Source organism: Silene latifolia, chromosome 10 (assembly GCF_048544455.1).
Source record: "Silene latifolia isolate original U9 population chromosome 10, ASM4854445v1, whole genome shotgun sequence".
Taxonomy (NCBI): domain Eukaryota; kingdom Viridiplantae; phylum Streptophyta; class Magnoliopsida; order Caryophyllales; family Caryophyllaceae; genus Silene; species Silene latifolia.
Genome location: NC_133535.1, coordinates 97387746 through 97413905, shown reverse-complemented (window position 1 = coordinate 97413905; position 26160 = coordinate 97387746). Strand labels below are relative to the sequence as shown.

At 36.2% G+C, this 26160-nt stretch overlaps 1 protein-coding gene across 1 annotated transcript; it reads left to right on the top strand.

Moving 5' to 3' along the window:
- Positions 1 to 1720: 1720 nt before the first annotated feature.
- LOC141607937 (auxin-binding protein ABP20-like) lies at positions 1721 to 25900 on the top strand. The gene is made up of 3 exons (XM_074427286.1): positions 1721 to 1807; positions 1896 to 1974; positions 25377 to 25900. Exons 1-3 carry the CDS (start codon positions 1721 to 1723, stop codon positions 25898 to 25900), a joined length of 690 nt encoding a protein of 229 aa, XP_074283387.1.
- The last annotated feature ends 260 nt before the right edge of the window (positions 25901 to 26160 follow it).

Sequence of the window (26160 nt, the reverse complement as noted above, 5' to 3'; positions counted from 1 at the left end):
GAAAACATATCCAAACACCACTGAAAAAATCGAAGTTTAGCTATTTTAAGTCCAAAAATGACATTTTTATCATAAAAATCACATTTTAATGCCATTATTATATAAAATGAACAATAAAAATCCATAAATAAACCAAAATGTCCTAAAAATCACTTAGGACCAGAAACTTTTAACATGCAAAATTATTTCATGATTTATCTTCATAAATCCTAAATAACAAGTTTTATATGTTAATTAAATTAACTTGGAAAAACTAACCCGATCTTGCATGCAACAACCATAATGCTCTAATACCACTTGTTGGAAATCATATTTTAAATATCAAATATTTTGGTTTAAAGTTTTAGTCATAAAACTTAAAGATCTTATGCATGCAAAACAAATGCAAAAGTAAGGAGAAAAACGGTTCCTTACATGTGAGTATTTCGGATTACTGGGCACAAGTGAAATCTCCTACCTCACTTGTTCTTGAGCTTTTCATATGTTAGGATGATCCTCCAAAGACCTCAAGTATAGAAGCCACTCATCTTGATTGCACCCAAGATTATCCCTTATCCCCACTAAATAATATTAGCTAGATATTAGTTTAGTAGTTTACCTTAAAATTGATTACTAATACTCATATATTACATTAATAATATTAGTAATTTCTATGAATAATTTGAATCAAAAATCTCATGTTTTGATGAAGGAGGAATGAATATGTGAAAGAGAATATGCATGTGAATGAATGAACATGCATAGAGAGATGAATAAAGAACAAAACTTGTCCTTGTAGTGTGTAGTGTGTAGGGTACACGGTTTTTGAAGGGTTGGAGGACCAATATATGGCCCTTCACTTTTTCTTTTGTTCTTCTCAAAACCTCAGGCATGTAAGGCTAGTGTAGTGTAGGCTTATTATTTAAATTCTATCACATAAAATAATATAAGCACAACCCACTACATACTCCTCCAATTCGGTCCACCTACTTAAAATGGACTACCATTTTATTTTGTCAATTTGTCATTTGTCACACAATATGTCACATGTAGTATGCTACATGTTATTAATTAATTTTAATGCACATTTATTACATAAATATCATTTTATAAATTAATTAAATTACATTCAACAAATTGACTAGTGATACTTGATCACATAAATAAAATGGGTCATTTAATTATAATTCACAACATCTTGTAATTATAATTAACCATTCATTATCATCTCTATTGTTTCAAAAACAATAAACAATTTTAGTAATAAAATATTTCAATTACTAAAATAAATCTTATTTAATCCCATTATTATAAGATATCCATATTCTCTCTCTCAAATTGAATTGTTCAATTTTAAGGAATTGATTAACTTGTATCGTCATACAATTAATCAACTTTACAGATTAGGGCATCATCCTTTAAGTGTGACCTTAAGGGATCAACTGACCACCACCGTCCCACGACAGTAACGTCAAACTCTAGCAAGCCAATCGTTACCGATTAATGTTGATCAGTTGACTATATAATAAATCATCCCTTACGTATTCTTAAAAAATGAGATTTAAACATGTGATCATCATGATCGACAATTGTGATCGCATTATTGTCGGGGACACGCCAACAGGAATGGCATCCCACCAATGATCCACTAGTAATAATAGTATCCGAGGGTGAACCTAGCTGGAATGATCATGAGGTACAGCAGAGATCTCCAAATGACTAAGTATAAATGATACGAACGATGTATAAATTTCTAAGTGTGTTAATGTTGCAGGTGGTGAATGATATTTCTTCGAGTGGAGTCAATGATGAATGCCTTGAATCTGAAGTTTGTTGCTCTTTTATAGCCCTCCTTTGAATTATCACACATGCTCCCTACTTATGCTCAACCATACGCTCCACTCCCTATGAAATAGGAAGTGGTTGCTGACTTTGTCAAAGCTTTTCCTGATTACTGCAATGTTCCTGCTGACCATTTCAACGTTCCTGCTGGCTGTTTGTTACTTAATTCAAACGTGGCCTTTGTATCACTTGAATGTCTAGGTTCATCCGTCTAGCAGCCTGCTGCCTTGTCATTGATCCGTGTGCCTTTATTTTATCCAATTGCGAGTTGCCACGTCATGATGAGAATGAGAGGGTATTTTTACCCATACAGTTTCTAATTAGGATTTTTAATTAACTATTATTCTTATTATCACTATAATTCGACATATTTTCCATATAATTAATATTTTCCATATTCTCTATTTTATTTCTTTATTTTTATTTTCCTAATTTATTTTATTTCCTTATTTCCTTATTTTCCAAATAATTAATATTTTCCAACTCTGACATAATTAATTACTAAATTCTTTGTTCACCGACATAGTCTAATTTCACATGTTAGGATTAAAACATTGGATGTTGCATTGCATGCATATAATCGACAGCATATCGAGTACAAACGATTTTCCTAATCATTAGTAGAGGTCGCTATCAAGGCGGGCGGGATTAGGTGTTCATTAAAAGGACTTCCTAATACGTACCCTCACCCCTTACTTCAGATCTATGTGAACTCCGTGTTCATTGGCATCCACGAGAGTCATTCTAAACATAGAATGCTAAGGGTAACGAGTTCTTAGTGTTCATGTCACTATGTGTCTTGACATGACACGAGGTATTCGAACGATAACTAATTTTCCACAATAAATTGGTGGCGGCTACACAAATGCAAATGCTTATTCCCAAGCGCCCCCCGTGGCTCATTGTCCACAGTGTGGCGACTCCGCTGGGCATTATACACTTACGTGTTACCCAGGGTGAAACTTGAACAAGGTTAGGGAATAGTTTATATGAGACAGTTGTCGGTTTTCATTACTCGACCTTCTTAGGTCGTTTTATTCGGCCTTCCTAGGCTTAACCCAACCCATTCGACCAATCATCCCGTCTGGACGGTCCAAATTCTTATCTGGGCCTAAAGATAAATAGTGATTGACGTCAACCATACCGTGATGCTTACTCATGTCTGTATCAAGAGCTTTCACTACTCGAGGAAATGGACTAGGAACCGACCTTACTCATGCTTGGCACGGACCTCTCCACAGACCAGGGTTTGATAGCTTGGTATGGCAACCCACCTTTTTTAAGCCAAAACCCTTTAAGGGGGCGTTTGGTTCGCATAAAGGTATCAGTATGGAATCAGGAATCAAACCAGGGTGGTATGGGTTTGGAACTCCATTCCTGATACCTTGTGTTTGGTTCAACTCCGGAATGAGGAATGAACTTTTTTTTTTGTATGTCTATATTATTGATTGTACCATTTACTTATGTATTAATTTTCTCCTTTAAATTTTCATATATTAATTAGTTAAAAACTTGAATATAATTTTTTATACATATTGTCATCTTTTTTTGATATCTTAATACTTCTATTCTTAAATATTTTAAAAATGTTCAAGAAAAATCATCGTTTGTATTTTTCACAGAAAAGAAAGAATTCGGAAAAAAAATAATTATATGGATATTTTTAGTTTTGTGAGGAAAAAATAAATTTTTTTAATGCTAATTTTTTTCAAATACTCTTCTTTGATATGATACCCAAGGTATCATTTTCATACCCACCTCCCCCTTTGGGTATGAGAAACCCATACCTCATGGGTTTGAGGTATGGGTATCAAATTACAAAATTAGTGAACCAAACACAAGGTATGGGTTTAGCTCATTCCAAACCCTTACCTCATACCTACAATGCTTGAACCAAACACCCAAGGTATCATTTTTTAATGCACTCAGCATACCGTTATAATGCATGTTTGTATATGTACTTTGTATGTGTCTAAATTCCTCATTTATAAACTAAATAATCTCAATAAAATTCATTTTCAAACCTTTTTGTCCCATTTATAAACTAAGTAATGCCGAATTTTACGATTTTCAAATTTTATTTTTTTTTTCAACAAAAAAAAAAATATTTTCAAAAATCCATTGTAAATTCTCGAAAAAAAAATCAAAAATAAAATAAAATAAAAACGTAAAAAATAAAATAAAAAAAATAGTCCAAAAAAAACCCAAAAACATTTTAAACCAAAATATTTTCAAACCATTTAAATGTAAACATGTAAATTCAATTGGGCTAAGTTAAAGTCAAAATCCAAACCGACCATGTCCTTATCGGAACTCTGTCAAGTTATAAACCCATCTACCTTTACATTTTTTGTCTTTTCAAATTCGAGTCAAATCCTAAGGCGTCACCCCGTCATTTTGGACCCCCTACCCCAATTCAGTTAGGATCTAAACATTTCCACACCTCGACTCACACACTCGAGGTAACACGTCGAGTCATTCCAAAATCCGTCTCTCGAATGACACGTTCGGGACACACATACCCGAACCTCGACTCAAAACACACCTCTTAGAATCACGTTAACTTCAATCCTGTCAATAAGTTCAACTGTATAAATGTCACTCCGTCAAAGTCAACACTCGAGTCTAAGGTCAAGGTCAAACACCGTGAGTCCAAACACGAGAAGTCACTCACGACATTTCCTGGATTCACAAGTCAAGAGTCTAGTCATCTCGTCTCATCGTATATCCTTTGTTTGTCGCCTTAGTATGCGTGATCTCATGTCGAATCAAGTTGTAACGCGCGTTATTTTCTTCTCGGTAGGAATTCTGCAATTTCCAATGAAAATGTTCAAGAACGTTTATCTGTCGACGTCAAAGAACTAAGTACTGCAGTCACTAAGCTTCAGGCCATCGTCGAAGACTTGAGCGCTCGTGTCATCAATATGGAAAATAAGATAGACATGATGAAACCTTTACCATCTTCTCGTACCCCAAGGTCAGGTCATAGCTTCAACATAACTCACCCATCTAAGAAGGCCAATGAAGAGAAGGGAGTAAACCTCTTGGAAACTCCACCCAGAAGGCCGGGACGAGCTCATAGGAAATTCATTGACCTCGGAACCACATATGAAGTAGCTCTAAAAAGACTGGTTTCCCAGGGAAAACTTCATCCAATTGGTCCAACCCCAGACCCTGAAAAGATATTGCCTAGATGGAAGGGCAATTCATATTGTCAGTACCATCGAGGTAGGGGACACGATACGGAGGAATGTTTTTGTCTAAAGCATATTATTCAGGATATGATCGAGGATGCCAAGCTTCCAATGCCACCATTTGTTGAGCAATTTGATGGGATCGACCCTCTTGGGTCTAACAGCACTAAACACGATGAAGAATCATTCCTAGACTTTTCTCATCTCCTCGATCCTCGTGATGGCGAAGAGATCAAAGCGCTGAAGGAGGACGATGTCCAAAGTGGAATGTTCATGCTTTCCAAGATAGAAGGAGTCATTGATAATTTAAACTCTCGGCTTTCCAACATTGGGAATCAATTTGCGGAAATGGGTAAGAAGCTTGAGGCCCAACCTCTCAAGATGAAAAGTGTCCAGACAAACCCTCAACTTGATAGTCCTAAAGCAAAAAGTGAGCAATCTATTCCGAGTTCTTCTCATCCAAGTATCAAAATCAACAAAGGCAACCTCATGGAGCCTTCATCAAGGAAACCTTATAACTCTCCAAGAAGGTCATTCACAAGGGCTTCCGACAAGAAGGCTACACCTCCTAGGAAATTTACAAACATTGGTATTACATACACCGATGCCCTTCAGAGACTCATGGAACGACGAATGTTGGAGCCTATCGCTCCTACGCCAGATCCAGAAAGCAGATCTAAATTCTGGGATGAGAACGCCCATTCCCAATATCACAGGGGCAAAGGACACGATACTAAGATGTGCTATAAGCTCAAGCATGTGGTTCAGGATATGATCGAAAGCGGGAAGTTGTCCCTCTCAAATTTTAACCCACATGGCAAGTTAGGCAATCCTCATGGATATGCCACTTATTATGAAACTCTTCTTGACCATTATCCTTCTAGTATTCCCAATGATGAGGACGTGGTGTTCAAATGGATGAATGCTCAAAGCCAGATACCGAAGCCAGTTGTTGGAAGAGGAAATGTTCAAGCGTGGGCCGATGATTACGAGTCTGGATCTGAGATCGCGGCAAAGTCCGAGTCCGAGTCCGAGTCCTAGGCTTTCTATCCCATAATTATTTTCTAGTATTTTTCTTTGTGTCCATTTCCATTTCTAGTGACAACCTGGGGGCTGTCCCACAAGTCACATGTCTTCTCGAGTCTATACATTTATTATTCATTTCAATAAAAGTAGACTTTTCAATCCACATATTCCCCATCCTATCTCTTCCTTTTCTCTTTTCCCGTGACAACAAGAATTGATTTGAGACATTTTTAAAACGAACGACAACACATGCCAGGTCGATGTGAGTACACTTAGATGATGTTCCATTCCGAGTTGTAGAGGACCTGAAACTCCGTGTCCATTTTCTTACCTATTCCATGTCTGGCAACAGAAACCTCACTATAACCCTAGTTTAGTACGAGCATATCTTAAGAGATTCAAGGACGAATCCAGACCATCTCCCTTGTTAACGATCCATGACGGAAGGCAAACCCATTCCTCACAATAAACAACCCGTGTTACTAAAGACCAACCCGTTTCACACCAAAGGTGCTAGTCTGACCCGAAGCCATGATAACAAGCAAATCCAAGGTGATACGAGCCATGATCAAAGACAAAGGCTCAATCAAGAGAAATAACCGAGATCAATATCCAAGGCCGCGGTTATGCATAATCCAAGACAAAAGAGTCAAAAGAAGAAGGCTCAATCCAGTCCATGTCAATATCCAAAGTCAAAGTTATCCTCAAAAGCCCGAATCAAGAATCTAAGTAAAATCCTAGATATATTCCAGATAAAAAATCTAAGTCTGAACCATAAACAAGCCTAAAACCAAATACGGGATACTGCTGAAGTCTATATAGAATCAAGACATCGATGAAGATGGTCAGCTAGCACCCTCACTTAGCCTTTTACACATCACACACCCTAAGTCCTTCTCGAGACCGTTACAGGGAGATAGTTAGGAATTTTGAGAATCTTCTCAAACTCGTCAAGTATACCCATTCCTTTAGGGCCAAGACATGGAAATTTGAACCCATATAATTTTAACCTACCTTTATATGCTCAGGCTACATCAAGCCAAGAGACTCCATTTCCAACCTATATTGCAAGCCATAATCCCATAAAGCCTCGACTCCACAAAATCAAGCTCCAGAGATTTGTTCATCAAAGCCTCTTATTTCCGAGCTCCACATTCCAAATATCCAATCCAGTTTCACCTTGACCCAGACACGGAGTCTTCAAATACTTTGTTACCTAGGACGGGACATACCCAATTCATCCTTAGGGTCCACTTTCGAGTGCGCTCACACGACAATGAAATTTTTACAAAATTAGTTATACCTCTTTGGTCTATGATCAGAGGGAGTTATCTCAAATCGATTGTTCGAGTCACCAAAGGAAATTACCCTCGTGACCCCTGCACATTAAGGCCCTAACAACATAAGGTTAGGCACACACTTGAACTACGAGCATGGTTTGATTTCACCTCTTCACGTGAATACGTAGGCAGCCCTCAAGGACACAACCATCCCCACTTTCAACTTTCAATTATCAACCATCCCAACTTTCAACTTTCAATTACCACCTCAACCATGAACCTTCAACCTCAATTATCAACACCTATTTTACAACCATCCCTTTCCATTTCATAACCTTCCAAACACAATTTCCATTTTTACCTCTTTGTTGGGGGCTCCCTTTTGTCGCCCAGTCTCTTTTTGTTTTACCAAAATCCAAAGTCATCTTCTCATCCTGGGGACTTCTCTTCCGAGATGCCACCCTTCCTCTCTTATTTTAAGTCGATCTAGTGCTCGGTCCGGACAATGACAAAGGTCTTAGATCAATTCTCCAAGTTATCGTGCCTCAAGAGGGGTCTCTTTTACAGCAAGCAGCAGCAAAGGGTGTCCAAGTAGACAGCTGATCCATGGCTCATGCGTTGCCTTTATATGTCCCCATCATTCTTGCAATTCTACCTTCGTAATTGCGCATTGTCACCTAAACTTGGCTAGGGGTTGTGCATACTTAGGCAAAGTCTGTCAGAGTCATCCCCGTGTCGTGTCCTAGTAGGTCTGCGTCCTCATCAGTCACATGTTTAAAGCCCATTTGAATATGCATAACGTATTACAAACGACAAATTTCTTTGAGCTAGTTTTAAACAACTTTTATAAAGAAACAACTTTTGCAAAACCTATGTGTTTCCTCATTCGAGGTCCATGTGATAATTGCTTACGTGCATATGTGTTTATGTGCTATTAGATCGCATTCTTGTGTGGCTACTAACCATGGAGGTAAGTATCAGAAGCATTGCTCGCTCCAACTGAGGGCTTTGCTCAAGTCTTCATTCTCCCCAGTGTAGCAGTATTTTGCAGTATTGCTCAAATCGTTATATCCAGCGCAGCAGTATTTTGCAGTATTGCTCACTCAATATTTCTCTTATGACGATCAAGATGTTCCTAGTCGTTAATATATATGTTCCAGCGCAGCAGTATTTTGCAGTATTGCTCACCCAAGGTTTTTCCCGTGACGATCAAGATGTTCCTAATCGTCAATATGTTCCCCAACAAGAGTTCGCTTGAGACCGACGCAAGCAGATTCCCCAGCAGTTTCTACCGACGTCCTGCTACCCTTAATGTTATTATTTCCTCACGTAGTTCAGCAAAGGTGTCGTTCTCCAGAAGTTCCCAAACCAGAGCCTCCTTCCTTAGGTTCGTAAACCCAAAGATAGGATTCTTACCCCCAGATTCTTAGATCCTAAAATGGCTTCTTTAGGTTCATAAGCCTTTAAGCTCCCACACCAACGTATTTAGGTTCATAAATCCTTTTGAAATTCTCATACCTTTTCCTTTTTTTTCTTAGAAATATTAAACGCATGCGTTCAAAATAAGAGTTAGTAACCCAGTAGTTTATAAACTTAACCTTAGGATCCCAATGCCTCTTAGGTTCACAAGCCTTTAAGTTCCCATACCAGCCTGTCTTTTGAGGTTCATATACCCAGGTTCACGCACCCAGCTCTTTAGGTTTCCAAACTCCCCTAGAGTTCGTAGACTCCTACCATTTCAATCCTTTATGATCACACTTCCTTAGGGTTCATAAACCCAAACCTTGGTTACCCCTTAGGTTGAACTTATATTTGGCCTCCTTCCCGTCGATGTTTTCCTTTAGGGCCCCACACCCTAGCACAATCCTTACATATCTTTTAGGTCTTACCCTCAACTCCTATGCAACTCCGGAAGCATCTCGAGAAAGAAGTCTCAGGTATGGTTTCTTCTTATGAATGGCGAGCCTCCTTACGTAGTCTAATGGACTTTAAACGACCCTCCCCGGAAGTCGAAAGACTCTAAAATGTTCCCGACGACAGGTCCTTGGCTCAGACCCCTTGAGCCGCCTCGCGTCGCCATAGTCGTCAGGTTGTAATCTTCGATTGACCTGATGGCTATACTTTGACTTTCGCCTTGTTCAAGCCTCAGTCAAAGTGGGGGCTCTGTAGATACCTCATTTCTGCACCTCCCGCCAAACACCCAGTGATGATTGGGCCGCATTTCTAGCATATGTCGCGATTTTATGACGTTTCGTAAATCGGTTAATAAAAGGTAACTCATACACTTGTGTCTATCTCATGGTTGTCATCTAGGTGTCATTACGGTCGTTTTGTCAGTAATTAGACTACATTTGGAGTCCGGGTCAAAAACCGTCTTCATTTCCTAAAAACCGTCAAATCCCGAGTCAAAGGCAATGTGCTTGTCTACTTAAGGTTAGGATGTCATAAAATGTTTACATTACAAAATGTGCATTTCATTTAACAAAAATGACAATCCGACATTTAGGCCTATTTTACAAGGTCATAACGACTTTTTTGGGTCAGGCCTATTTCCCAGAAAGTTCTAGATTTTTCACTTAGCTTTCCAACTCCACCGAAATCTCCTTAATCCGAGTCTTGTAGAGAAAGTTATGCTTAAAATAAGACTGGCTGTCAAACGCGCTTTCTTGCGCAGGAGGAAACTGTTGGGGATATGACGCAGAAGGTGCTGCGCCTCTTCCAAGAGCCGCAGTACTTGCTGCGCCTCTTCTCCAAGGTAGCTTTTATCTGACGCAAGTTCCGCATCTACGCGCTTGCTTGGGGAAGGGTCTATCTTTCCTATTTCCGTTCCTAAAACCCTTATTCCGTGATTAGTATAAATAGAGACCTTCGTCTCCATATTTTTCGCGCGAGTGTCCGCCCTTCTCTTCTCCCTTTGCATTCTAAGTCCTTGCTCTAAGCTTTCGACGCCTCCGTGCTTGATCAATCGATCACGTAACCTCAGATCATTCTGAGTACCAGTCACGTTTGCATGACCGACCAATTTGACCACTACACCATAATTAATTAATAATTCAATCAATCTTTTTAAATTCCTTTTTCAAGGGCACTTTCATATTTGAATAGATCGAGTCGAGTTACCATTAAAAACCGATTTAGTTAAATCTCGCGACGCTAACATGTAAGTCTGAGGGTGTAAATCCCATCTTTTTATTGTATTTTTATTTTCGTACAAATTATTGTAAGATTTACGTCAAAAGTATGCTTAAAACCGACTTCTAAAAACCCTTTTATTAAACCGTTTTTACGGATTAGCAGTAGCCAGACGTCAAGAAGAAACGCAGCAACAGCTGCGCCTCTTCGAAGAGTCGCAGCATCTGCTGCGCCTCTTCCAGGGGCTGCCGCTGTTTCTGCTCTTCTTCTTCTTCCTCAGTTTTCTCTTGATTTCGTCTCTTTTATTTTACTTTCTTATTTTCTTCTCTTTTCTTCGTACATGATAAATTTTAATACATTCTTTTTAATTATCATGTTTTATTTCCGACTTAGATCGCTTATAATCAATATTTGCGGGTTTTCGTCATTAAATCAAACCCGGATTTTAGAGACTCGATTCGTTCATATCAAGTTTCTGGAATTCGTCCTTTGAACATATTTTTACCGTTTATCAAGTTCTTTCAAATTCATTTCCGTCTTCGTAATTAAACCTAATTCGTTTTAACTCGTTTTAATTTATCTTTAACCGTTTTAACCCGTTTTAATTCGTGTTCATCGCTTTTATAACAATATTAGTATGTATGTAATCTGTTAATCACTTCAACTCGAGTTCTAATATCAATAATCGATCTTAAATTTACTAACGAACACTAACAACCCACGAGTATGACTTTCACAGTCAGAATCCAACTGGAGAACAGACGCAGAAGTGTTGCGCCTCTTCCAGAGGACGCAACAGATGTTGCGCCTGTTCTAAGTTGGCTTCTGCCTCTAAACTCTTCTCTGACGTAGGGTTTCTAATTAGGATTTTTAATTAACTATTATTCGTATTATCGCCATAATTCGACATATTTTCCATATTCTCTATTTTATTTCTTTATTTTTATTTTTCTAATTTATTTTATTTCCTTATTTTCCAAATTTCCTTATTTTCTAAATTTCCTTATTTTCCAATTTTTCTTATTTAAATCAATTTTCCAATTTCCATATTTTTTTTCCAATTTTCTAATTTTCCTTATTTCATTTATTCTTTTCTTTTCTTTTATTTCTAAAACTCTTTTGGGCATACTTATGATACAAATTCAAATATCCATTGTAAGTTATTTCTTATTCCTTTGTAATATTTCTTATCCTTGTATGATTTATTTGCTCGACATAATTAATTACTAAATTCTTTGTTCACCGACATAGTCTAATTTCACATGTTAGGATTAAAACATTGGATGTTGCATTGCATGCATATAATCGACAGCATATCGAGTATAAACGATTTTCCTAATCATTAATAGAGGCCGCTATCGAGGCGGGCGGGATTAGGTGTTCATTAAAAGGACTTCCTAATACGTACCCTCACTCCTTACTCCAGACCTCTGTGAAGATCCGTGTTCATTGGCATCCACGAGAGTCATTCTAGACATAGAATGCCAAGGGTAACGAGTTCTTAGTGTTCATGTCACTATTTTGTGTCTTGACATGACACGAGGTATTCGAACGGTTTCCCATTTTCCACAATAAATTGGTGGCGACTCCACAAATGCAAACGCTTGTTCCCAAGCACCCCCCGTGGCCCATTGTCCACACAAGATGAATGTAAATTTACGAAAACAAACTAAAGCAATTAAAGGGGTTTGTAATCAATTGATTAAGGGCACTAGGGTGTCATGGGTTCATAAGGGATTCATGGAAATAGATCATAGAAACATGCTTTCAAATAAGTACAAGCAACTTATTGTTGTGATGGGATCGAGTTAGTGTATATTTTACAATCCCTAGGAAGATTTAGGTCCCGGAGCCGAGTCGATCAACACTTTACAACACCTACTAGTCGGCTTAGTCTCTTCCTATTCAACTCTATGCATGGTCTAATAAGGCTTGAGTTGGTTTATATCTTACAAGCCTCATTGAAAAGATAAAAGATGGGTACAAAATGCAAGGTTTCATAGTCTAGCATTCCATCAAACATAACATGTGCATAGGTTGAAATCACAACAAGCAAGCAATTAATTATGAAAGCATATTAATTTAAGCATAGATCTAATCCCATGATTGATTCCCCTAATTCCCCATTAACCTTAGCTAAAAGATTACTCACTCATGATCAAGTTTAGCATGCTAATAAGGTTGTCAATCATATTAACAAAGTAGAACATGATGAATAAGTAAAAGAAATAAAAATAATTAAGAAAAGGAAAAGGGGATTATACCAACTTAGGATGATCCAAATAATAAAGCAAAGAATAATAGAACGAAACTTGATGATTGATGGAGAGTTGTCAATCATCCAATAAACACCAAATAATCTTCTAATTACCCAACTAAAACTAAGAACAATTGAGAGATTAATGAAAGATTTAGATGTGATTAATATTGAAATGTGTATTATAACTTTGATTAAGACTAAATTAAGAGATTGATTATGATATGATGTTCATCTAGGTAGTACAATAGGGTATTTATACTAAAATTAAGTATAAGGATTATGGTTACTATGGGCTTAAATGACGATTAAGACTCTAAGAGAAGCTTGATAATTTGTAACTCCCGAGGGACATGCGTGGATCATGTAGCAACTCCCAATGAAATCCGCGCATCCTAGCCTAAAGCACGTTTGGTCTTGTAAGGCGATCCGCTCGGGCTGGCATCAGGATGCTCGGATCCTAGGTCTGGGATGCGCGGCTTGAGCTCGGGACGCTCGGATCCTAGGTCAGGGTTCATCTCTTGTTCTTTCCATCCTAACAATCCATGGGGACTGTCTTAGGGACGCACGGATCTTTCATCATTGCCCAATTCACTTGATTTGTTTGCTTAGGCTTCTAGTGTTGGTCTCCTCTTCTTTGCTTGGTCATTAAATGCGATCCATTTAGCTCCATTTTGCTCCATAAATGCAAGGCTATCAATCCTCTCCTATCAAGGACACAAAACCTCAAAGAATATGCAAAATGAGAAACTAAAGATAAGAAATGACCCTAATATATGCTAGAAAGCATGGGAATGAGGTTAATTCGGGGACTAAATGTGCTCAAATATGAGTCACATCAGTTCAACATATATTTTTTAGTATAAAATACTAAGAATGTTATGCATAGGTTATCAAAGTAGGAACAACCTCAAGACATAAAGTGGAAGTATGCAAACCTCAAGACACTAAAATAAAATTATGGCAAATCTCAGGGCACTAGATTGATAATATTCCAAAATAATAAAAGAAAGTCGGTATTGTGTTAGACTTAGACCTCAAGACACTAAAATAAAAATAAGCCAAATTGCAGGGCACTAAAGTCGACACCTGATCGTACACCTAAAAGATATAACTTGCTTTTCATCCGAAAACTAAATCAACCTGAATTTGTTCTAAAGTAAACCGAATTTTTAATAAAATAGACTAAACTCGAATAATATGAGTTGTTTCAAACTGAATTGTTTCAATCCAAACCGAAGTATCCCTGAACAGATTTTAACTCATATCACTACGCCAAATAAGACATCCAATAACGGTCAAATAATGCAAATTACCGTTTTTAAATATAAACACGGGACCGTTATTGCAACGACGGTTGTTAAATATATACAACGGTTATACAAATAACAAGCGACCGTTATATAACATCAAGAACCGTTGTTAAATCTTAAGAACGGTATCAAATCCGTTGTCGTAGTTTACTATTGACAACGTCTTATCGTTCCAAAACCGTTGTTAAATATTATATATGATAACGGTTCGTTTCGTTATCTTATTTAATTGAATGTCAAGATTTAAAAACGGCTTTATTGCGTGCAAAACCGTTGTAATATTCATCTTTTGACAACGGTATGTAACCGTTATCTATTTATATTGATGAAATTTTGTCAACGGTTCTGCTTAAATAAACCGTTGTAAAATTTTTGAACTCGACAACGGTTATCGTTCGTTATCTTATATTTTTGGCGGTTTGAATGGGAGGGAAATATGTCAACGGTTATTTATCTAAACAAAACCGTTGTCAAATAATTGTTTACAACGGGTTGTTTCTAACCGTTATCGTTTTTAATTTTTTTTTTAAAAAAAAATGATTTTAGCTTTGTTCTAGCAAATTTCTTTGAAATGCTATTTTTCACCAGCGTTTGTAGTAAATTTCTTTGAAATGCTATTTTTCATTTCTTGATGAAAAATAGCATTCCGAAGAGTCATGCGAGGCAAAAGTTCAATCCTATATCAAAATATTACACCTTGCAATCAATTAAACCCAGTTTAAAAACAGTACAAACAGGATGATCAACAACCAAAACACAACTGCTATTGAGAAAACAAAAGAAACCAATATACAATGGATCTATATATACACACTCGTACATAAAGCATGAGAAAACTATTGAGACCTCGCTAATGAAACAACATAATTGGCCCACATATTTTCTCATCTGGTTGATGTCTCTCGCGAATATTAGGGGCTTTGTTGAGTATTTGTGGAAACTACAATTCAAAATATACATAATCAAAATAGATGTAATACATGGTGGAAGTATACAGAATTGAACTCAATTTACGTCTGAAATAGTTTTTAAATCACACTAACCCGTATCGGAATGGTAGATAGTTTTCTGTGGATAACCTCCCACATGGACTGGCAAACGTTAAAACCGCATTGTTTGTCGTCTGGTGCTTTAGGAGACTATTATATAAATCACACACAAATCAGCTGAATTAGATAATCAACCTCTCGCATAAACATTAATTAAATGATACGAGTAATTATTTAGAATACACTTACTAATGGCGTGATAAAATTGGGAACAACGTCGCTTTCATATTTCCCAAGTGGACATAATCTTTCTTTTGCTTCAAAAACACTAAATCATAAATATACACACATGCCATTATTATTTGCATATATATGTCTCAAGTCATACAATAACAAATGACATTATTGAAGGTTGTAAACTTACTCAGTTATCATCCTTACACAACTGTCAGAGGGTTTGACTTCGCGAGAGTCAATCCAGTACACTATTTTTGTTTCCACTTGGATTGCCAGTAGCACCCAATGCTTCCTATTCAATTTGGGACATTGAACTGTTAGTTCATTTACACGCATTTAAGCATGTTAGTAATAAATTTATAGAACCGTGATTCATTACAATAATCACGTACTATACATACATATTCTCATTGTAGGGGGCAAGCCATAGTTTTTTGGATGACATCAACTGACGAGCGATACTATTGATTTGTTCTTCGTATGAAATTCTGTGCACAGAGAACGCCTTAGGACTCAAGAATCCGTAGGCGTGAAATGGGACCATATTCTCAGCAATCTGATTATTCAGGTACCTATTACGCCACATGGAACAAAGAATGTTATTGTAATTGATAATTTAAACAAACATCATTATTCGTAAATGAAAATTACTAAATAGTTTTATTAATAAAACTTACTTCATCCAAATCAAAATGTGAACAGCATCTAAATTGTCAAGGTCGACGAATTCCATCAGTTGCTTCGGGTCCAGTACGACAACATCAGCTGCGCCCATAATTTCCCGTTCAATGTTAATCATGACTACATCCCCTCTAGGTGACTTCTTTACAGCCAGGTGTGCAAAGCCATCAGCAAAGCAGTTTTCATTTTTTTCTTATAGTCACACGATTCATAATAAGAATCATAAGCAGGCTTGACTGCAACAACTTCCGTTGACGTAGTAGTAATTGCTTTAGCTGCTGTCATGGCTTTGCTTAACTTCTGCAAATGTAAAGATTAAAGTACTTACGATGTGTTAATATTCGTACCCTAATATATCTAAAGAACAAGTAATAATTAACGTCTGCGTATAGGTACCTCGGGGATGACAACATTGATGAGGTTGTTAGGCCATTGCACATAAGAGCTCTGGGCTTCTTTCAAATACGTGACCTCCTCAGTAGGAAATGGTACTTGTACTTCCCCATACTCGTCTTTATATAATTGGGAGACTTTCACTTTACTGCAATTGTGATGAAGGGCTATACCATGAACCTTAACTTGTTGAAGCCGGTCGTAAGCGAACACGTATCTTCTGGCAACAGTAACTTTCTGTTTCCCCTATAAATAGAATAGACGACAAGGCATCTTGCAATCGCCCTTCACGACAGCTTTAATCAATTAGTTCACATACATGCACTACCTTTAATAAATTTCATAAGTAAAAAACGTGTACTGAGATGAATAATTTTAAACTAGCAGCTATTACCTTTTTCGGTGTAGAGAAGAACGTCTGATCATCAACTACCTCAATCTCTTCCTGTGTCACGGCCTTACTGGCTTCCTCTTCCTCTTCCTCTTCAACTGCCTGATATCGATCCTCGGCTCCCATTTGAGTCTCCTTTGCCATTTCCTTCTCCCTTGCTATGTCCTCATCGGCTTCCTTCTGTACATTAACACTTGTGCATATAACACGTACTGATTTTCCAAATCATATCACATTGTATATATATAAGACATAAATATTATTACCTCTTTTTCCTCCTCCTCATCCTCCTCCTTCTCCTCCTCTTCCCCCCCCCCCCCCCCCTCTTCTCCTCCTCATTTGCTTCCTTTATTACCTCTTGAACCATATCCAACTCTTTTTCTGATGGCTTTTCCCCAGTTTCCAACATTCTCATCATCAACCTGACTATTTTATGTAGCTGTGTAGTAGGATTAATGTCAGCATATATAGTTATAATTTATGTTGGTTCAAATACAGTATTTATAGATTACCTTCTTGGAATCATCACCACTTCGAGTAGTTTTCCCAAAATACTTACTGATACCAACATGCGTCGATACCCCTCTCACACGACCTGGATGCTCTGCTTTGTCGATTTCCCTAGCAAGAATGTCATCACGTCCTTCAGGCTTCCATTTTCTTTCCTCTACCTCCTTCTCATAGATCCTCTACATACACATAAAACCATTAAGCAACACACAATTATATAACTCTGACTACCAGTGGTAGGAGTGATATATTTATTCAAACTTACAATTTTCTCTTTGATGTCCTTATCATATTAAGTTTCCGTCTTTTCATTCTTAGGAGTGTGACCTTCCACCCAAGCGTCGTGACGACTAAATTTTCCAAGCTTTGCCTACAATTCATTCATCACATTGATATCCTCTCAAAGTATGTATGATTACGATGAACATATATAACATCTGACTAAAACACCTAATAGTCTAATACTATAAGAATTATGTACTTACAAGTTTCTTCTTAATCAATCTATAACCACCTCGGGAGCCGTAAAGGACGGTCTTTTTCTTTGAAATGTTCGCCTTGTTCCTCTCACTCATAGCCTTCATCAAATAAATTGTATCAAGAAACGTAAGCATGACCAAACACTAAACTAATTAAGTATACTTCTTTACTTATTATTATTAAGTTACCTTAAACTTGTCAGATTGCCTATAAGCGATATAGCTATCCCAATGGTCTTGACTGACATATGGATACTTCTTTGCTAGTGGGTTCTTGTTCATCTCCCTGGTTTCCTTGTTGAACAAGTGGTTCTCAGCCATCTTTTACTTCCAAGAACTGAGGGTTTTCCCTGTCTTTGTTTTTAGGTATTTATCATACTTTTCGGGGACAACGTAAGCTAACTGCATATATGATGAGCATAGTTGGTACAAGTGTTTCGGCTAATACACATATCAAGTAGTAACTTAATTTCAGCTAAAACATTTATTATTGTATATACATACCTTTATTCTGTTTATTAGCATGGTGTTCCGTATTTGACTCAGTTCACAGATACGCGGCGTACCGAGAGGCACATATTGTCTTACACAACAACCAATCAAACTCGCAAAATACCCGGCATACTCACCATATGGCAGCCCCGTATCTTTATCCCATTATAAAGGATTAGGTATCTTTGAATTTATTGCTTCTAGGGAAACCATGTGGCACATTCGACCCGAAGTGTCTTGCAAATTATTCTCATCACCTGAGTCGTCGCCTGGCGCATTTCCATCGTTTCTTTTGCGCTTTTGGACCATATCTAAAGCATAAATTAATAAACAAATAATAACAATGCATACTTATAAACAAACAAATCTACCGAGAGGAGGGTTTATTACTTCTTTAAAGAGGAGAATTCGGATTGATCTGGCGGCGGCAATGGCGATGATGACGATGACGATGACGATGACTGCGACGACGATGGGTGGGCTGGTGGTAGAGGGGAAGCTCAATGTTTGAGAATATTATGTGGGGGAGGGGAAGCTCAGAGTATATATGTGTGAATAATACAACACTTCTTGCAAGACCTTGTTTATTAGAAAGTAATAAGCACGGTATAAGAAAAACCGTTATATTTTATTTCCAAACAGACTACGATTTTGTTTGAAACCGTAATTAATTCGTACTATTTACAACGGATCATAAATAACCGTTGTCTGTAATATTTTCATGTTGTTTGATTTTCCCACCAAGAAATAAAGCATCATTTTTATATAAATAACAACGGCCTGAACCGTTATAACTGTATACGTCCTTATCAACGGTTTGGGTATAAACGTTTTATTTTATATTTCATTGTGTTTGATTTTACCGCCAAGAAATAAAGCATCATTTGGTATATGCCAGCTAATTACAATATATTTCTTAGAAAATCTTGCTTATATTTCCATTAATTTAACGGATTACAAGTTTACACATAAAGAGTACAAAATACCACCATACATAATAAACTAGGTAAATAACAACTAGAAAAAGAAATTTGACAATTACCTTAAGCCATGCCTCATTATTTTTGAGTTCTACGATATCTATGGTTAACTTCTTGCATTCTTCTTTTGCCTTCAATATTTCACTGTCATTTCCCCGCTTCGATTCTTCAAATTGATATAGTATAGTTCTCACTTGAGTAATATCGATATCCATGCTCTTTTTCTCATTCACTAATTTGTTTATAACCATCCTCTGCCACTCAGTCATTGGTTCATCAACCCACTTGAAGTAATTGCATCCACGCATTTTAGTCTCGGTATTATAGAATTTGCAAGTAAGAAACTTTCTTCCCGGATTTTGCAAACTCCAAGAAGTTCATAATGCTGCCGGAACTGAGCAATTATATGTCCCTGTTGAAATAGAGGAAGAAGAAGAGCTACTACTTGACATAATTTGAGTAATAAGAGAGAGAGAAAGAGAGAGAGAGAGAGAGAGAGAGAGAGAGAGAGAGAAATGAAGAAATAAAGAAAGGAAGAAGGTTATTTAAAATAATGTAATTCAGCAATTGCATAATTTAACACGGTTCTTATAAGAACCGTTGTAATTATCTTGTTTGTAGACACAGGGTACACTTTTTTAACCGCGGTGAAACCGGAGTTATGAAGCATTTCCGTCAACCACCCAAAATTAGGGTTTAAACCCTTTCCATTCACACCATAATGAACCGGGAGATTATGGAGAATGCAAGTAAAAGGCTGTGCGTAACGAGAACGTGATTGTAGCTCACCAGCCATATTTTTTTTAGAGACATATTTAGAAATAAATTAGAGAGTAAATGTTTCATAACTTAGAATTTGACCTAAAACATTATGAAGACGTATTTATAGAATTATTTTGGTCAAATTGAATATTATTGGTCAAACTGAATATTTATTAAAGTTCAGTTTTGAATACAGTAATCAAATTGAAAAATCTAATCAAATACTGACAACGGTTGAATTGAAACACCGTTATTCATAATAGACAGTAATAACGGTTACAAAAGATCCGTAGCAATAACATAACAACGGGTAACAAAAACCGTTGATGGTGTTAATTTAGTAACGGTTTTCGAAATGCCGATATTTTAAACTGGTAACGGTTTTCTAACAATCGTTGATAAGAGTGATTCTATAACGAGTTTTTGGAAACCGTTAAAAGCTTTTGACAACGGTTTGTTAATCAACCGTTGTTAAATTATAATAGCAACGGTTTTCGAGGGAAACCGTAATTCCTATTAGCGCGGTCTAGGTTTCCGCCAATATTTGGAAAACGGTAATCTAAGTGTCATTATTAAATGCATTAAACCGTTGTGATACGCTCCTTATTGATTGCCAGATTTGGCGTAGTGTATATTGATGACTAAATCCAACATTGAATCTCTAAATAACCCGAAAGTACAAGTGCGTCACATCTAGAGCGTCTTTTTATACATGACTGTCACCTCTTTAGCGTCTCTAAATTAATATTATATCTTAGTTATAAATAAAATTATATACTATTTATTAAAAGAAAAATTGTATTGTGTCCGTTGTTTTTAAAAAAGACATAAACTCTTGACATCGATTCGAATATGCCCCATCTCGAATCGCATCTGCAATGATATTGACCCGACTCGAACTACATTTGCTCCGATGTTGACCGGACTCGAACCTGCATCGATTCGAAATATCTAGCATCGATTACAAGTGGAATCTGAATCCAACCTGAATTGAACCAAACTGAAATCGAAAATTATGGTCCATTGAAATAACCCAATCTGAAATAACCCAAACCAAAACTGATCTGATGGATCCATTTGCCACCTTTCGCGAGACAGTCTCATAGTATAAAAAGTCAACACATTTATTAGGAATGAATGAATAACAACTTTTATAAAAATAGACCATCTCACGATGTAAGATTGTCTTTCTTTATAAGTTGTGATTAATAAAAAGTTTGATTTTAGACCAAAATGAAATACTACTTAAGTTCAGTATAGGAGTAAAGAAATCTAAACAACTACTTCGTAAATTAAAGTGCCAAAACAGTAACTTATACTTTTTTCGTTTCCGTTAATAATTTACTTTTCTATTGGCCACTCATAAAATAAAGTAAACTGTTAAGGAGTATGTCATGCTTATTGGGTAATCGGCAGGGAGAAATGATCGGCATTTGGGAAGCACTTTATGTGAATGGAGTTAGTTGTTTTTTAAGACGTATTTACACTAATATAATAGTAAAACGAATCCAATCACAATTATATTAGTAGGTAAAAGTGATTATTAAAAGATATTTTCTCTGTAGTAGTCAATTGGTATCATTTAGCTTTATGGTAAATTTGTGTAAAATTATCTTACACTAATATCTATGTTCTCAATAGGAGTAATTCTCTGAATAGATGATGCTAAAGTTTGATTCGCGGATAAAAATTTGATGGTGAACAGTCGATGATGCTGAAATTTAAACGAAGCATTTGTACAAGTGAGTGAAATGACGTTCGGATTTGAGACTTTTATGGTTGGCTATTATATTCTTCAAACATTAAAATTATCTAGAAAAGTACTTCCAAAACATCTGGAAAAGTATACCTTCCACTTGGTATAACCAAAAAGATCTTATCTTGTGTTTGGTCGGCATGAGGTCATCTTTATCATGCTCGGCTTAATCATGTTCACTTTCGGACAGGTTCGAATGTGATCAAGCTTGACTAAAGCTTGAGCATAAGATAGGTTGGAGCTAGACTTGTGAAACAGTCAGGACAGGGTTATGGGTTCAGTCATTCAATTTGGGAAGAACACGTATCCATGTATTTCTCACTTGCTTAAACTAAAATCTATTTTCATCATAAATCATGACTTAATTTGTTATTTTTAATCAAATGTTGCAATTCAAAGGCAAATAAACAATGACAACCTTACGCAATTCGACAACCAATTATTTACCAAATTTTTCGGTGGTATATTGTTACACCTCATTCTTTATTTAATCTGTTACAATACATAATCTAATTCATGGTGTATTGGTTCCCTGTCATAACATTTAAATAAGAAGGTCGTCATTTTTTTTTTTTGATAAAAAGCGTGCACTTTTAGTTGTATTACAAAAGAGGGACATGGATTTGAGTCTGTAACTTATTATCCACAATACATCCGTGTTAATCACAAAACTAAAACATATTTGGTTAAGTAGTTAGATGTCGTTAGACTTCGTAAACAGGTTATTCGATTCAGTTCGGACCAGGTTAAATCAGTTCGATTTTGAACGGGTTGACCTTAATTTCGGTTTCATTTCAATTTCGACCAGGTTTAGTTTGGTTATCCACATTAGTCAATTTGTGCTATTTCGAGTTGGTGCGGTTGAGGTCGGGTCAATATAAATTTAGTTGAGTTTTGAATCATAATTTCTCTTGACTTGAGGCTCAAAACATTAGCTTAAATATACTTTATACCTTTTAATTTAAATGTAATAACTCATAATACCATTAATAACAAAGATTGAAAGGAAAAACACTTAAAATACGAGTCTATTTATCAGAATATAAATATTTTTAAGAGTAGGTCTCATGGGAGACGGTCTCTTAATAAGCTTTATTGAGAGATCATTGTACAATTTTAAGAAAAAGTGGTACTAAATGGAGTAAAATAGGTACAAATCATGATTAATGATAAAATGGGTACATTTATTAGGTAAATAGGTACGAAATTAGTATGTTACGATCAACAATAAAAAGGGTAGTAAATACAAATAAAAGGGTACAAAATTAAAGATTGGTCTCTCAATAACTTAGTGAGAGACCGTTTCTCCCAAGTTTTAGTGTATTTTTAATTCAGGTAAATCTGTTCAATTCTCACCTATTAAGATATTTACAGGTTTAGGTGTCATTCGATTATTATTGAATTCAGTTCGATTAGGATTGAGTCAGGTTATTATAGAAGAGGATCTCATTATATAAGGCAAAGGGTAATCCCTCTATAGCCAGTTGGTTTTAAGGTGAAACCTCGTTGGACTTACGAAGCGGACTCTCCCTCCCTTTGGGGGGACCTAGACCCTTTTGCACGATATAAGTATATAACAAAATGGGAGAAGAGGGAAACTAGATTTTTTGCTATGAATTTTCAGATTAACTGCGAATAATAATCAATTAACAAAATCCGAAAGGCAAGCTAATTAGATAATTTGAAAGTTTGAATATATTGTTGTAATTTGAAAGAAATATGTACAGGATTGTGATATCTAACAATTTGGGGAGCGTCGAATATGGACCAAATCAAGGTTCAGCTAGTCTTGCTTGCGACAGGCTAATCCCGTCACAAGCTTGTGACCTCTCAGAAAAAGGGAGAGGGGACAAGGTGGGGCACCCCCCATATACTTCCCACTCACCTCTCAATGGGCATTTTGTGAGAGGAAATGTTATCCGTCACAAGCTTGTGACGGATATCGCCCGTCTTCAATGAGATTTGGTGATCAAGGTTACAGACGAAGTAATTGTTACTGTATTCAACTCTAATAACTATTCCTATAACTAGGTTAAACCCGTGCAAAATTGCACGGGCATATAAATTGGGCATATAAATAATATTTTAAAAAAATTGCCACATCGTATTAATTTGATTTTTTTCAATATTATAATTTAATTTACAACATTTTATATAAGCGTTCAAATTGTTAAAAAAAAAAAATCACATGAAAATCAATATCTAAGAACTACCCATATTATAGTCAAACCCAAAAGAACAAGTATAAAATCTTTTGAATTAATTATACATCGATTTCACCAATTTGACCCGATTTGAATAATCCGACCCATATAACTTGACCCGTGCCCGACCAGACACTTGATGGAGAACCCAGCTTGACCTGTAAACCGAACTGATCTTACTCGAATGTTTATTGTTGTACAATGACCAATATCCCCGAGTAACTTGTTAATAATACGTGAAAATGAGCTAATAACCTGAATCCACCTAATCTTACCCTAACTATTACAAACCTAACCGCATATTACCCCGCTCAAACTAACTCGATCCAGTTAATCATTCGTCACATACTCCGTATAATTTACCTAGGGCTGAGCATTAGTCCAAGACCGGACCGAAGATCGAAAATAAAAATTTAGTGGACCGAAATCAGACCTAAATCCGTTCGGTTTCAGAACGAAATGTTCCTAAAATTAGTTTTTTCACTATTTCATATACATAATCTTTTCTCACACAAGCCGTGGTTGGACGACAATAAGCCGAGTTTAACCGAATCCACATTTTCAATCTGCTAAATAAAATGCATTTAAATAATTCTATGACTCTTTTTATGAAATTAATTGACGGTACTAATTTATAATATCTTCAGAAGATAAAATATTAATTTGATTCATAATATTTTAATAATGAGTTTTTAAAAATGAAATTTACTCCATTCAATCCGGACCTAAATTAATCGATTTTGGACCGGATCGGACCGAAGACTAAAAGTTGAAAAATGGGGATCGAGGACCGGACTAAAATAATTCGGTCCGGATTTGGTTCAAACCAAATGATTCGGTCCGTCCATTTTTCCGGCCCCGGACCTAAATTTTCTCACCCCTAATTATACCTCATCCTTTACCGTATTAAAATGAAGTAGACATTTCCATAGGTAATTGAAAAGCTGAGGGTAAAATGGTCATATTTGCAACAAAACATGTGGCAAACTACATGTTCTGAGTAGTGAGATAAGTCTTTGGGGAATGTAGACTTTTACAGAGTAGTTGTTAGCGGTCCAATGAGTTGTGGGCTTTTCAGTAGTGTCTAATCCAGTGAATTTCTTAAATCAGTATTGATAGGTTTTTTGTTAAATGAGCGGGAAAAAAATACTAGTGGTTTGTGTTTTATATATTTGTATAGATAGATAATTTTCCTCCTTCCTCCTACAGTACGCACTTGTCTTCAATTTATCTCATAAAAAATAATCAAATTCACACCTTGAATTATTATTATAAATATGATCTCAAATTCAAAGAAAATATATCAATTACATCAAAATACAACCAAGATACTTAACTACCAATATATTATTTCAGAAATAGACTATGGAGAAAACTAAGGCAATATTTTTTGCAATACTTTCTGTTTTTGTATCACTTTCATCAGCAATCGTAGATGATTTCTGTGTAGCAGATTACAGTTTCCTGTTGGACCGGCAGGGTTCCCATATAAGAACCCGACAAATGTAACAGTCAATGACTTTGTATTCTCAGGCTTGGGTGTGGCCGGAAACACATCCAATACCATGTATAATTCTGCTGTAACACCAGCAATTGACACTAAATTCGCTGGGCTAAACGGTTTAGGCATTTTGATGGCCAGTTTAGACATCGGTGTTGGAGGTGTTATCCCATTGCGCACACACCGAGTATCCAAGGTTATCATTGCCATTGATGGCACTATTATTGCCGGGTTCATTGCCTCGGATAACACTGCCTATTTTAAGAAATTGAATAAGAGCGACATGATGATATTTCCTCAAAGTTTGCTTCATTTTCAAGTTAATGTTGGCGAAATTCCTGCACTTGCATTTGTGAGCTTGGCCAGTGCTCATCTTGGTTTCATGTTTACTTCTTCGTCTTTGGGTTCTAATGATCTTCCTAATGAAATTATTGAGAAGATTACATTGTTGGATGCTCAACAAGTTAAGGTGCTGAAAAATATTTTCGGAGGCTCGAACTAGTGATGATTGTGCATGCATCGATTCCAAATTATTTTATATGTTATGATTAATAAGTACGTACTCTTATATGGAGTAGTTATTATTTTAGTTTTTAATAAATCTTGTGTAAAATCGCTATTAATAAGACCTAATTAAGTACTCATAAATATTTGATATTATTCAAATATTTATACTAGTATTTGGATTGGTGTTATGGTTTTAGATGAAAATATATATTAAATTGTTTATTTAATTATTTGAAAAAAGTCTCGTGCATATAA